The sequence below is a fragment of the Carassius auratus genome, chromosome 7, assembly GCF_003368295.1.
Source record: "Carassius auratus strain Wakin chromosome 7, ASM336829v1, whole genome shotgun sequence".
Lineage (NCBI taxonomy): Eukaryota > Metazoa > Chordata > Actinopteri > Cypriniformes > Cyprinidae > Carassius > Carassius auratus.
The window spans coordinates 8910536-8926034 of NC_039249.1; the positions used below are offsets into that span (position 1 = coordinate 8910536).

At 35.8% G+C, this 15499-nt stretch overlaps 2 protein-coding genes across 5 annotated transcripts in view; both read left to right on the forward strand.

Annotated features, from left to right (window-relative positions):
- Positions 1-222: 222 nt before the first annotated feature.
- Positions 223-10194, forward strand: LOC113105766 (phospholipid scramblase 1-like). Its single transcript, XM_026267044.1, has 10 exons — positions 223-370; positions 489-597; positions 4656-4826; positions 6198-6262; positions 6742-6784; positions 6994-7214; positions 8227-8388; positions 8537-8701; positions 9362-9429; positions 9526-10194. Exons 2-9 carry the CDS (start codon positions 585-587, stop codon positions 9419-9421), a joined length of 900 nt encoding a protein of 299 aa, XP_026122829.1. The 5' UTR covers positions 223-370; positions 489-584; the 3' UTR covers positions 9422-9429; positions 9526-10194.
- A 1889-nt stretch (positions 10195-12083) lies between these two features.
- Positions 12084-15499, forward strand: part of LOC113105770 (phospholipid scramblase 2) — an 8498-nt gene continuing 5082 nt past the window's right edge. The window contains exons 1-4 of one of the 4 annotated variants that reach the window (XM_026267046.1): positions 12085-12287; positions 12445-12490; positions 13161-13292; positions 13563-13685. In XM_026267046.1, coding sequence (XP_026122831.1) covers positions 12478-12490; positions 13161-13292; positions 13563-13685 — 268 coding nt within the window. In that variant the 5' untranslated portion in view covers positions 12085-12287; positions 12445-12477. Of the gene's footprint in view, positions 12288-12444; positions 12491-13160; positions 13293-13562; positions 13686-15499 lie in introns of all 4 variants that reach the window. The other 3 variants (XM_026267047.1, XM_026267048.1, XM_026267050.1) reach the window with 3 other exon arrangements.

The window sequence follows — 15499 nt, forward strand, 5'->3', positions numbered from 1 at the left end:
ATTGTTGTTTACTGGATTGTTTTTTTTTTATAATAGATAAACTGCGGAGAAAGTAATCATCGTAATTAATTTAGCTAGGCTATAAACAGAATCTTTGTTCATTAAGCTTGTAGATAAAGCAATTTTTAAATCAGCAACCTTTTTTGTCTTTGCGAGTCCTTGGCTATACTGGGTGTTGTCTATTTGTAAAGAAATACTACACGATTAACATACGGTAATCTAATATACCATATCGCCCCACCCCTTCACATGATGACGAAGTGATGGTGTTATTGCTTCAGTGTGTTTCTCGTCTTAAAACCGAGCATTCCTCTAAACGAGAATTAAACGACTGGCGCGTATCCTGCTGACAGTCTTCCTTAAATACACGGTTGGGTTTGCGTAGATCTTTACATTTCCTTTAAAATTCTCCCTGAACATTTAAACATGGGTCTTTTCATTTGGATTTGATCTTAAATTCTTTTTGTACCTGTTTTGCTTGTTTCCAGTGCAAACACATCTTCCCCACATTGTCTTCACCCACACTGTGATCGTGGTGCTGATAGGCAGACGTTGGCTCTGAAAATCTCAGATCTGTCTTCAACATGTCTGGCCCAGGTAATGATAAACTGTTTCTTTTCCTTGAAATGCAATAGTGCATGTTTGGGGATGTTTAATTTAGGAGTTACTATGCATGCCATGTTTTAAACAGCTACTGAGTTTTGCAATAGATGCCTACATTACCTAAGTGAAGTTTACAGTCCGTGTGATGAAAACTATCTACACAATATTTTACATTTTTCCCTTCAAGTGTGATGCATGCACCATCATGCTGGTTGAAGTGAAGGTGTGTGTTTTGGTGGAAACTTTAGTTTTCTCTATGTGCATGTTTGTGGATTTTTAATTTAGGAGTTACTATGCATGCCATGTTTAAACAGCTAGTGAGTTTTGCAATAGATGCTTACCTACCAAGTGATGAAGTTTACAATCCCTGACTGCACTGAAAACTATTTACATTTTTCCCTTCAAGTGTGATGCATGCACCATCATGCTGGTTGAAGTGAAGGTGTGTGTTTTGGTGGAAACTTCAGTTTTCTATAGGAACATTTTCTGCAGAAAATGAAGCCTACAAAGTGGCTGTGTTCCACATTTATAGGTTTTCACAGGCTGTGCATTTTTAAGAGCTGATCATTATTGTCCTATATAAACATCTGTGACTTTAGTGACTAAAGGACTAATAGGCCATCATCTTCGGAGCAACTGTTTTTGTAACAAGAAGGAGAATTCAGGCTAGTTTTTACCAAGTTTACTGACACTATTCATGTTGAGTGGACTAGCAGCATTAATTATTTTGCTACCGAAAGGAAAGATTTATGTTTTTCAGTCTTGTTCATGTGTAAGTCATTTATCTAATGCGTTACTCAAGGGGGGGGGGGGGGTATTTGCAAAAGGGCTTGTCTCATCCTTTGTCATTTGTCCTTTGTCAATGACTCAACAGGGTTTAGCACTGGAAAACTGGAATGGCAAGATAGGAGTGTTCAAAAAATACAAGATGTAAAGGTCAAAGGTTTTAATGAGAAAAGGTCAACAATTAGGCAGCATTATTATCCAGAAACAGGCTTGCTTTCATAATACATACATTTCTGCCGGAAAGATTTGATTTATTAAAAAATAATTTTTAGGAACTTGCATTATATATGTCACAAGTTACACAGATTTTCTTATAATTTACTACTTTTAACATTTACTGTTGTTAAAAAATGTTTGTGAAACATTTTAATTTGAGAGGAATAGCGGATGTCTGCAAGCATCATGACAAAATATCATTGAGCAAGTCTGAATAATAAATGACTGAGTCTTTCCCCCAGCACTTAACATAATGCTTTGAGCCATGGACACATGACCATGAACAGGAAGATAACATAATGGAAGCAAGATGCAATTCCATGTGGCAGGTCTTGAGAATCAAATTAGCAATGATTGAGAGCCTAGATTCAGCATGAAACCACATGAACCATTTATTTATTTATTTTTACTTTAAATACCTTTTAGACACAAGGGGTAAAAAACAATGAAACATACAATTAATTCTTCCATGGATGCTGTTAATACAGCAATTCTTCTGTGTGAGCAGTCAATTTTAAATACATATTAAATTTTAAATACATATTAAATTTTAGATTCAGCATAAAACCAATTTTTTTTTTTTTACTTTAAATACCTTTTAAACACAAAGGGGGGAAAAAACAATGTTTTACAATGAACACTGTTGCCAAAACTTGTCACCAAACAACGCCCTTGCCATTCATTAGTAAGCTCCATAACTTCAACAACAAGTAAGGTGCCATGAATGCTATTAATTCAGCGATTCTCCTGTGTGAGCAGTCAATTTTAAATACATACTACATTTTTAATACATATTAAATTTTAGTTTTACTTAAAAACCAATATCTCCTCCCAAAGTCTGCTGGTGTGTTTCGAGGACCTCAGGCATGTTGATGCACAGCAGGGTAATGAAAGACACTGTTGTTTTTGCACCTCATAGACAACATGGTGATAGACGTTGAATAGATCACTTTTTTTTTCTTTGCACTAATTAGCATTTTCTGTCTCATCGTTTAGGTCGGATATATAATAATGTTTGTTGATCGTGCCTGTTTGATTGTAGAGGCACAACATTTAATAGACTACACCCTTAATGCTGAAAATGTAAAGAAGTTTTATATGACAGTAGAAGAAGATTTTTCTCAACAGCCCCATTATGTAGAGGACAGCAGATCTGGGAAAGTACAATAACTGTATGTCTTACTAATGGTAAGGGTTGTGTCTGGACAATGCCTAGACGAGGAGATGAGAGAGTTCCATTCCATTCAAACTCATGGCCTTTTTTTTTTTAATAGCTGGTGAAAGATTTGAATAGCTCATATGAAGAGCCTTTTCATATGAAGATGTCAGTTTTGGATTGGTTGAGTGGGAAGATTAAACATGCTAATACATGTTTCCTAAGCTACACCTGCTGTCTTCACTCCTGAGGTACAATAATGTTTAAAAGTCTGGGGCTGTTTTTCGAAAAAAGACTCTCATGCTCACCAAGGCTACATTTATTTGAGCAAAAAATGAATTAAAACCGCAACGTAGTGGAAAAGCTGTTAGAATTTAAATGTTTCTAAAATGTAATTTATTCCCTTTATAGCAAAGCTGAATGCTGGTGTACAACAATAAATAATTACCTGTTTTTAAATAATAATAATATATAGTTTGAGGATGCAATACTTGCAGCCACTATTGCTAACCCAGAAATGATTATTTTTCTAATAATGTAACGGCCTGGAGTCAATTATTCCACTTATACTATGGTCAACACGCCTCAATACATCGATCAGATTATATATTTAAAGGGATTCGTTCAATTTTATACTTAAATTGCTATTGTGAGTAGGATTATTTCTTTCGCATCTCATCCAGCGCCTCTTTTGACTGTTTCACAATGTCATTTTAAAGCTGGTAATGGACGCTTGAGCCGTTGATACCATTCTAATGCAGTTATTAATGAAGTTATTAGAAAGAGAGCAAGACAGACAGAGACAGAGAAAGAGAGAGAGGGAGAGAGCTTGAGTGAATTAGACTGCAGCAGCGTCTCTAAACAGCGCTGTTATTACCTCGCTAGTGAGAAATGTCTTGTGTACTTTCGGAAAATCATCTGTTGTTTTTGTTAGTCCAGTAATTTCCGTTATTACAGTTTTACTGTGCAAAGTGATTTGGGACTGTAATGCGGTCAAGAGAGCTGCCTGGAATTACGTTCGGCGTGCGAAATAATTGCATACCTCAGAACATTCGTCTGCCAATCAGATTCACGCATTCAACGGGGCTGTAGTGTAGTTTAAAATGGATTAATGACTGGATTAATAATACATTGTGATATAATAAAATAAAATGTTTATTATCCAGCTATCCAGAAATTACATCTTTGGCGTAATTGCTGACACTCAGTTAATGCTTTATTTTCATATATCTGGTTGTTGCTTTGTAAAGAGCTGATGTGAAATACAATTTCATGCATTGTTCATGATTGTTATTATACTGTATGGCTGCAGTCTATAGATCCATCCCACTTCTAGGTGTCTGTAATTTTTGATTAAATGAGAATAAATCAGTTCGCTTTTCCAGTCATTTAATTATATATGCCTACTCCCGGTCATATCCCAATGATGATGCAAGATCGTGGGATTTCCATTGATAGCTTGAATCGAACAATGCATTCCAAGTCATCAGGACTTTCTGCCGCATGTCAGGGCATCTGTGTATGATTTATGACTCAAAAGATGAAGGCTTATACCAAGCTCATACCTAACATAATACAGGCAGGGGGAAATCAACAAAATAGTGGCACAAAGACAACAAAATGTGGAGTTTCTGACTTCAAGAAAGAGCCAAACAAGCAAAGCATCCAAAAATACACAAAGACCAAATGATAACTCAATAATCTTTTCACACAATGTAGCAGAGTTTCATGTACCAACTGTGTAATGTGTACCAAACAACTAGACAAAATGCCAAGTTTAGATTCAGTATGCTATGAATTCAGATTTATTTTTACAGCATTGCCTAATATGTCTCATCAGAGTAAACTAAGATTATATTTTTCTCTCTTTGAATATTAAATTATGTTATACCAGGCTACCCATCTCCAAACCAGCCAGCCTATCCCATGGGAGGTTTTGGAGAACCTGGAAAGGGGGCCCCACCAGCAGGGTTCCAAGCAGGATACCAGCCAGTTCCAGATCAGCCAATCATGTATCAGCCTGGACCAGCTAATCCAGCATCTCAACAGGGCCAACCATATGGAGGTATACATGTCTAAATTTACACTTAATTACAAAAAAATGCTGTCAGGTAAATGGTTATCAATAGCCGCATTTCCACTTTCGGGCCAGTGCGAGCCAGGGCTTAAGGCGGGCCGGACGGGGCTCATAGCCCCGGGCCAGTAGCATCGAGGCCAGAATAGCGCAGGGTTTCCACAGTGGAGCTTGAAGCACCGCTGCACGTCACTAAAACACGCCCTTTACACGCTTCTCAGAACAACGTCATGCAACCTCAAAATTTCACCATCAAAAAAAGAAGTTATCAGAATATTAAGAAATAAGTCACTGGATGCGCGATCTCAAAACAAACATGATAAAAACGGCCGTTTGTTTGCATGCTTTGTTATATATTCAAAAGCATCGATGTTTTAACTATAGAATAAGTGATGCATAGATCATATTGATTTAATTTATCAGGACTCAAAATTAATCACACATAAATACACTTATTTCTATTTTATTTATTTATCTCTATTTTTATAAAAGCTCCCGAACAAAAAACATTATTAGGCTATATTCTTTTATGATAGGCAACGTGAGAAAAACTCTCGAGACGAGGCATGTGACAGATAATATAAGTTACTTAATAAATACACGATTGTGATAGAGAATAAGGAGCTGACGTCTGATTTCTTCAAGCAGTCATATTTACCATGTTTACTATGGTAACATGTTTAGCGTGCATAGTCTTTTACATCGCTTATAAATATTTCAGCCTTGTTTAGTGATTATAATCCACATCGGATCAAGTTATTTCAAACACTCGCTGCTGACTCAAAGTGAGTTTTGAGCTTGATTTATTTAAAAATGTGTTTAATGCTGGTGTTAAAGCTGTTATCTTTCTGAAATGTTCCTCAGCGCAGACTCTCTATTTTTATAAAAGCTCCCAAACAAAAATCATTATTATATTTTGATGATATGCAACGTGGAGCTAAACTCAAGAAACGAGACGACAGATAAAATGTTACTTAATAAATACACAATTGTGATAGAGAATAAGAAGCTGACGTCTGGACCGCTTTGGCCCAAGGTTTTCGTCGGGCCAAAAAACCCTGGCCGTTGGCCCCGAGGAAGCCCCGGCGAGGCACGACCAAGCCCCGGAAGTGACAGTGGAAACGCGACTGGCCCTGGCACGCACTAGCATGCCCGGTCTTAGCTCGATAGTGGAAACACGGCTAATAGGTATTGAGCAATAGGTCCTGAGAAAAGTTAACACACAGGCCAAAGATGCTTGAAATTAATAAAAGTTTCATTCAGATGATCATTAATACAATAAAAACAATGCAACACTGGTATTGTTAGATAATGCAGGCTAATGACGATGTGTCTAATGATCTTTCTCCCAAACTTCTCTAGCACCTGTAGCTGCACCAGTTTCAGTTCCTGCTGGAGTACCACCTGGTCTGGAGTACCTCACTCAGGTTTGTCATGTCTTTTGGTACATAAAATTCAGACAGTCAGAAAAGTTTTTATTTACAAGTTGAATGCACATTCATTCTAATGCAAAGTCATGGCTGAGTGGGGAGCTTGGGAGTTTCAGAGTTGGGGATGAGTCTGAGAGACGTGCTGGATGTAATGGTTGTTGAGAGTAAATTTGTCTGTAATTTTTTTTTTATTCGCAATGAAACTAGTTTAGATGCATTTACAATATGTGACCCTGGACCACAAAACCTTCTTAAGTTGCAGGGCTTTATTTGTAGCAATAGCCAAAAAAACATTGTATGGGTCAGAATTATAGATTTTTCTTTTATGCCTAAAATCATTAGGATATTAAGTAAAGATCATGTTCCATAAATATGAACTTCTCAGGAAGAGTTGAACGATTCAGTTCTCTCTGACATTTGCTTTAATTATTAGTTTGTTTAAAAGTCTTGTGACCTGTACACTATTTTTATTTCAGATCGATCAGATTCTTATTCATCAGAAGGTGGAGTTGTTAGAGGGTGAGTCATCTTCCGTGATATGTGCATGCGGTTGAAGCTGTTAACTCTATAATTTGTGTGCTTGTCTGATTTGTTTTATGTGTTATTTTTTAAGCCTGAGACAAATATTCACTATTACTTTTTTGCTAATTTGTTTAAACCTGTGACTTAAAGACTCAAAGATTGCAAAAAATGTTCAACTTGGCTATATACACTTTGGTCTTCTACAGCAATCATTGGCTTTGAGACCAACAACCAGTATGAGATCAAGAACAGCCTCGGTCAAAAGATCTACTCTGCCAAAGAAAAAAATGACTGCTGCACACGCAACTGCTGTGGTGCCCTGCGCAGCTTTGACATGAAGATCAAAGACAACGCTGATCGAGAGGTCATACGACTCATCCGCCCTTACCGTTGTGTCTCCTGTTGTTGCCCCTGCTGCCTGCAAGAGGTATACCAGACAAGTCATATCAAAGCTCTGCATTTAATTGTGTTATTTAAATCAAGTCTCTGAAATGGGACCAGTTGTTGTGTCTTTGAGATTCAGCTAGTGACTCATTTGTAGGACATGCTGTGTGACCTACTACGACTCTGACTAATGAGTTATAAGTTGTCTTTAAAGAGAGTCTTCAATCAGCAATCGCACGGTTTATTTAGTTCAATATTTTTGATGCTGTTTTCGAAAGAATCAATTTTTTACAGCAAGGATTAACAGCAGCATTAAATTGATCAAAAGAACAGTAAAAACATTTATAATGTAACAAAAGATTTCTATTTTAAATAATTAACTTAACTTAAAGCCTTTATGTGTAATGCATTATAAACGGTTATTAAAGGGTATAATGCATTATAATCATTCATACATTCAAATATTCATACATCATATCTTATCGTAAATAATTATAACTGAATTTCGAATGCATAGTGTAAAAATGAATTGATACATTTTGTTATGTTATTAACTGTGGTTGTAATTATTGATGAGATTGTACAATGCATTATAAGGTGAATTACAAGTCATAATTAATGCATTAAAACTAAAACTACTTTTTTAATGCAATATACATAAAGGCTTTAAGTAAAGTATTACCATAAATGCTGTTCTTTTAAACTTTCTATGCACAAAAAAATTAATTCAAAAATACATTCAAAAAACATTAAGCAGCAAAACTGTTTACACAACATTAATAATAAGAAGGAATGTTTCTTGAGCACCAAATCATATATTGGAAAGACTTCTGAAGGACTGTGTGCTATTGAAAACTGGAGTATTGCTTGCTGGAAATTCAGGTCTGCCATCACAAGAATAACTTATATTTCAATTTACTCCATTGAACAGTAATTCATTTCTCTTGGAGATTAGTGTATACATGCACCCATAGCTGCTAGTTTAGAAATCAATTTGGGCGTTGCTTTACATTTCTAATTTGTTATGACTATGAATGCTAATATTTAAACTTCAGATGGAGATACAGGCTCCTCCAGGAACGACAGTAGGGTACGTGAAGCAGGACTGGCACCCCTGTTATCCAAAATTCTCCATCCAGGGCCCAAACAAGGAGACTGTGATGAAGCTTGAGGGGCCCTGCTTGGCATGTAACTGCTGTGGTGATGTGCACTTCGAGGTAACTTTTTAGAATTGGTTTGAAAGTGATTGTTGTTGCCTTGTTAATATACAAATTCAAAGATAAACTTTATAGTGACACCAAGCAAAATCATTTTGCAATTGGCAGGTTTGTGTTACTAACCATAAATCTGTATTTCTCTCTTTAGCTCAAAGGTAAAGACGGTACTGGGGACCCTATCGGTCGAATCAGTAAGCAGTGGAGCGGCCTGTTGAAGGAAGTCTTCACTGACGCTGACAACTTTGGCATCCAGTTCCCTATGGACATGGATGTTAAGATGAAGGCTGTACTAATGGGTGCTTGCTTTCTAATTGTGAGTATAAGGCTAATGACATATTTAATGATCGGCAATAGTCTAAATGCTTTATAATGCCTTGGAGAGCACTGCAGTACCACAGATCTCTAACCATTATGCAACCACAATCCACAAATTAAAAAATTATCTCCTGTATATGAATGTGAAGCTAGCTTTCTACTACTGAGCTACTCGCTCTTTTTCTAATATAAAAAATAACCCTAAATTAAAAAAACAAGCAAACAAACAAAAATAAAACTTTTAATATTTAACCCATGTAATATTCAATCCTAAGGACTTCATTTGGAAAACTTTAAAGGCAATTTTCTCAATATTTACATTTTTTGCACCCTCAGATAACAGATTTTCAAAAAGTCGTATTGTCGTATCCTAACAAACCATTCATCATTGATAAGTTTATTGATTCAGCTTTCAGATGATATTTTCATATGCTTTTCAGATATATATGTGGATTTAGCAGACCATTATGTTAGTGTTAGTAGAATAAGTTGACATACTTGCAAAGTAGTCAGTAGAATGTTTGTTACGGGAACATTAAAATAAAGGGTAAAAATAAAATGTTACCAAATATTGTAATACTCCAGAATTCTGAACATATTAGATTCACCTAGATTCTGTTCTGACTCTTTGATCTTTGTTCTGTTTTTCTTTTCAAAGGATTTCATGTTCTTTGAAAAAGTGGGAGACTCAAATCAGCGCAATTCTGTATTCTCTTAGAGCTCCTGGTAAGTTACTTTATAAGCGACATTTTCAACTAACTCGTCACCTTTCAAGTCTTTTTTAAACATCTGGACTTCTTTTTATTTCCTGCATTTTCTTAGGTAACCAAAGGTATAGACAGCTGGCACTGCAGTGAATCCAATGGAAATGTTCAAGGTCATTTTGAAGTGTTCACGTGGCCAGCAATATTTACAGTGACAGGCTAGGTTATATCAGTAACTGTTCAGTGTTGGCTTTTAAACAATCATAGCCTAGAATTTGAATTACTGTTACAATAGTTTCTGAGCTAATATTTACATCTTTTTGTTACTTTAAACTTCTCTTTTTTTATTATAAATAAAATGTAACGTGCAACCCTATGCATGTATATGTAGACTTATTTCTTGCATAAAGTAGATTTTTTCATTTTTTAAAGGAAATTCTGTTTTATTTTGCTAAATGCAAAGCATTTTCATTAAAACATGCAGATGTTCCTACAGCCAAGTAATGCATGATGATATGGGTTACATGCAAGTTGACTCTGGCAACAGCTAAAAAAAAAATAAAAAAAAATAGTTGGTATGGTTAGCATGGTTTTCTGTGTGATTTACCTTGGGTAGAAGCCAGTTTGTTATTAATAGTTTTTTTTTTTTTTTTGGTGTGTGTCTGAAGAATGGGTGTCCTACAGGGGGCGCTTGTCAGTTTATAAAACCCAGCCTCTCAAAGAGTCCATTTTAATTATTAGGATGATGTTAAATATGAATTATTTGCCACACACACATACACACACCGAACACACACACATACACACACCGTGAACACACACCCAGACCAGTGGGCAGCCATTTATCCTGTGGCACCCAGGGAGCAGTTGGGGGTTGGGTGCCTTGCTCAAAGGCACCTCAGTCGTGGTATTGCCCTATCACTAACAGGGTGAAATGAAACAATATTAGAACACATGGTCATCGGTTAAAATTTTGTACACATTTATTTTGTTAATCAAATTTAGGGTCCCAGTAGCTACTTAATAATTTGTTCAACTTGTACTGGTACAGTGCTCTCAGGTCTCCCCATGTATAATCAATATATATGTGTCTTCTTTATATGTGTTTGTATTTATTTCTATAATATACTATATTATTATAACACTAAGATAATAAATGTATAATATGGTAATGTTGGTGGTTTGTGTGATTACTGCATCTAGGAAATGATTTAAAAACATACTGTACACGTTGTTGCAAAACCCTATAAAACATATAGCCAAATAAAAGACTTCAGATGTAGAGTTCAGTTAAAATAACCATCATTTGTCATTTTACAATGGCTAACCTACAGAACAATAATCTCTGTCACACCTTTTATGCAAAATCATAAACAAAATACCTCCTTATGGCTTGCCTTAATGCACATGCACAACGATTAGTGTTCATAATAGATAGTTCAACAACTCCTTTTTATAGCTATGTTTCATGTTTATTTTAACATGATTAACATAAAATGATGCCTGGAAATTCAACAACAGCAAACAGTGATGTCAAGATGCACTAGTTTCTGTGCAACCTGTTTACCAACATTGTTTACCAACTGCTTTTCCGGGTTCATATTACACAGAATTATCACAAATAAAGGAGCAATTAGAAAAATCATTAAGCCATTTTTTGGGTATCTAATTTGACCAAAATAAGATTAGATCAGAACAAGATTTTACAGCAACTCTTTATATAACCTTACATAATAAATTACAAAAATAGTCACAGCCTGCAATCACACAGCAGTGCTTTGTAGGTATTTTGTTAAACCATATGAATCGAATGAGTCATATGAATGCTTTTTTAAAGATCATTATTTTGTGTATTTGGTGTAACAGAATATGTTGACATGCTGTAATGTTCAAAAAACACATTATTTTTCAAATAATGTCTGTAAATGTTATTTTGTGCTTCTTTGGGATGGCACAATCAAGCAGCGTTCACTTGCAGAACACAAGCTTCTAGAGAGCACTTACGTCTGAAGTAATTAATTTAGGTAAAGGGGTGCAGAGCCAATGGTGGTTATGTATGCAAACGTCAATTCCTTAAATTTTATGTGAGCAGCTATTGGTAGCCAGGGCAAATTGATAAACAGAGGTGTGATGTGTATTCTTTTCGGCTCATTCAAGATGGATCTCGTGTTTATGCAAATATTTCCACATAGTGATGTAGACATGTGGGGCGTGTTTGAATGAGCCATTTTAGGGGGGCGTGGCAATCTTAACTTTGTTAAAGAATATCTCTTTGGATTTGAGACTTTAGTCTTTACAACTTTACAGATCTTATTCATGCACCAAGAGCTTGTAACGCTCCAAAGAGAAAGGAAAAATTTGAATTGCATCATATGACCCTTTTAAAATCTCCTGGGTCACATTTTATCTGTTAGGTAGTGTGAGACAATAGGAGCTTTTAAAAAAAAGCCCTTTAACCATTCTCGTCTGTCAGAAAAAAACGACTTCTACCTTTTTAATACTGGAGTACAATTTAAAGTTGTACTTTTTTACTTTTACTCAAGTATGATTTTGACCAGATACTTGTACTTTTAATTGAGTAAATTTTTCACTGAGTACTTGTGCTTTCATTTCAGTAAATTTTTTGAGTACTTTTTACACCTCTGCACCTTTGTAAGGATGTTAATTTAAATACATGAAAAAAAGGGGAGGAGACATTATCAAAACAGAAGGTGCAGGTTAGAGATAACAAACACAGTTATCTGCACTCTGCATGTGTTAAAGGGAAGAAAATCTCTAAATATCCTTCATCCGAGCAATCATTCTAACACCAAGGAAGTTATCTACTGAGCATTTCATTTGTGGAGCATATAGGTAAGACTTCATTCAGAGTTTAGATAGGTAAGTGATCATTTACCTTTGGTCTTTATAGTTGTTGGATCATGCTATTTCTATGTCTGACTTCATCTGGACACACATTTTTGTGTGCAACTTCAATAAACTTCATTTATTCATATATATATATATATTTTTTTTTTTTTTTCCTCCGTCACCATAGTTGACTGTACTGCTCCGAACAAAGGTCTTCAACATGTCAGAACCAGGTACTGAAATTTTATAAGTTTAAATATAACAGTAATAATTTAAATGATCTTTATTTATTCTGATTAAAGTCAGTTTTACTATTCCATTTTTTTTCTGGATGGTACATACCCTACTATTAGGTGATTTGTCTTGTATACACATTTCCTTTGTTTCAATGTCCAAGATTATTTCGTCAATGACATTTTTTTAGATCAAGATGTGAAAGAAAGGAATGCACAATGACATGTTTGACCACATTCTGTAGAATGTTTCTAGAGTTTGTTTTATTTTTCTGTCGCCTGTATGTCTTAAGCTTTCTTTTCCTGTTTTCTTTTCTAAATGCATCACTGAATAGGTATATGTCTCCTTTTAACCAACAAGTTCCATATTGATCAGAAAAAGCACTGATCCTAAAAGTAGGCCATATGATAGCTTTGTTGGATGAACAGACCTAATTTAAGTAGGTTATTGATTTAAAATCTTAACACCAATTTTGGCTTCTCTTTCATATTCTACACAGTACAATTGTATAGTGTAGATTGTAAAGATTGATATCCGAAGAAAATTTTGCACCTGCTCCTCCAGCCACAGAACTTCAGTCAGAGAATCAACCAACTCTAGTTCAGCTGACCTTGAATCAGTCTGATCCTGATCCAGTCTCTCTCTTTATTACATTTTGTCTTAAACTAGGTTGTCCAGCCCAGGACTCTAGCCCAGGACTCCAGACAGATGATCAGTCTCCTCCAGTTCAGCCACCTTTGAATCAGTCTGAACCCATTTATGAAGTTGGTCTTGAGGATCATGATGAACACATATACATGTGTATGTATATCTGAGTGTTTCTAAAGTCTAATACATGTGTATGTACATCTACATACATGTATACTGTAGTAGGTATATCTGAGTATTTCTAATTTTATAAAGTCTGAAGGAAATAAAATATATCAACATGACAGTTAGATTGTACTAAATTTACTTTGCTGTCATTTAGTAATCCAGATTAAATACACATATAATTCAAATAGGTGTTTAAACAGAAGAATATTTGATACTTTACTAACTAGAAAGTTTAATGTTTTCACTCTCTTTAAGGTCCTGATCTGGGTCCTCCACCTGCTGGGCTTCAGCCAGAGAGTCCACCACTTCCTGTTCAGCCCGTCATGAATCCGCCTGGTCCAAGTAATCCAGTACCTCACCAGGTTCAGTCATACACAGGTAATAATAATAATAATAAAAGTTGGCACAATCATAGAACCTCAGACACATATCTACATTCTGTCACCGATGGAGTTACGGTTCCTAGCCGCTGTCGCCTCTGGCTTGCTTAGTTGGGGTCACTTAATCTACAGCGATATTGTTAACTTGATTGCAAATAAATGCACAGACACTATTTAAACTGAACAGAAATGACATCACTGAATTCAATGATGAACTGCCTTTAACTGTCATTTTGCTTTATTGACACTGTTTTCCTAATGAATGTTGCTTTGACGCAATGTATTTTGTTTAAAGTGCTATATAACTAAAGTTGACTTGACTTGACTTGACACTTCGATCTTCTGAGACTGACAATAGACACACATTAATATACAGACATCTGTTTCCACATCTCACTGAGAGAAAAAATTGGAAACCGTCTCTCACATAATGCATTGGTTCCTCCTCATCCCCTTCCTTCCCCTCACCCATCCTTCTCTTCACCCAGCTCACTCAGAATGGTCAACAGTAGAATATAATGTTCTACATGAATGCAAGTGATATTTACAGTCATGTTTGGTGTAATTTGAATTGTCTCAGGGCGACTGGTACAATGGTCTCAACTTTACAAGAAGTAGAGTAAAAGGTGATAGAGATTCTAAGAGTTAAAAGATATTTTGCTCACTGTAGAGGGTGTGCCATTTCCCAGTGTCTTTCATGCAAAATGCATTTTGACCCTAGAGGTGATAACTCTACATGATCAATGCAAAATCCAATTGTTAGTTCCTGTCTCCATCTCAGGGGATGTTTGTCTTGGTCTGTGGTACTTGAGGAAATGTTGCAAGAGGACCAGGGCGATTCTGTAGCCAGAAAGCCCGTAGTGTGGTGTGAGTCTCTTCACTTCATACTATGCATTTTCTAAGGTCAGGTATGCATGTTTTACTTTTAGATTAATCTTTGAGAATTTGATGTTTTGTGTCGATATGATTTTATATTTTGGAATTGGATATGTAATTGGCATGATATACATATTTACCTGACTGATAATACATTTTTACATTTGATTTTATTCTGTTTTACTTTGTAATTATTGACTCTAGTAGATTATGTTGTATCCCTGTTAAAAGTGAGTGAAGTGACATTCAGCCAAGTATGGTGACCCATACTCAGAATTTGTGCTCTGCATTTAACCCATCCGAAGTGCACACACACAGAGCAGTGAACACACACACACACTGTGAACAAACACCCGGAGCAGTGGGCAGCCATTTATGCTGCGGCGCCCGAGGAGCAGTTGGGGGTTCGATGCCTTGCTCAAAGGCACCTAAGTCGTGGTATTGAGGGTGGATAGTGAACTGTACATATACTCCCCCCACCCACAATTCCTGCCAGCTCAAGACTCGAACTCACAACCCTTCGATTGAGAGTCCGACTCTGACTATTAGGCCATGACTTCCCGCAACATGAGCACCCAAATGAACGAGTAAATATAAAATAAAAAGTTAACTAGAATAATCGAATGTCAGAAGAATACTAAATAGAAACAGACATACAACCAATGTGCATTTCAACCTAAATTTAGTAACTTAATTTAGTAACTTTACGTGCGCTGAAAAGATCGAACATGCAGGAAACCTCCATCCACAACTGGATACCTTCCTTGGGCCAAGTGCATGGACCTTACAAAGTATTTGAGAAATTTTAAGTATTTGGATATTTAAATGATATATATATAAAAAAATGTTCTGGTCAAATTAACTAGATTATTAAAATTTTGCACACTTGCACATTGCTAATTTCATGGTTTTCACACATTGATAATTGTGTTAAAC

Bases quoted from the DNA above. Each gene is read 5' to 3' on its own strand.
- LOC113105766 (XM_026267044.1), top strand. The intron at 4,827-6,197 runs GTATACATGTCT...AAACTTCTCTAG, and splicing joins ACAGGGCCAACCATATGGAG to CACCTGTAGCTGCACCAGTT. The intron at 8,702-9,361 runs GTGAGTATAAGG...TTCTTTTCAAAG, and splicing joins TGGGTGCTTGCTTTCTAATT to GATTTCATGTTCTTTGAAAA.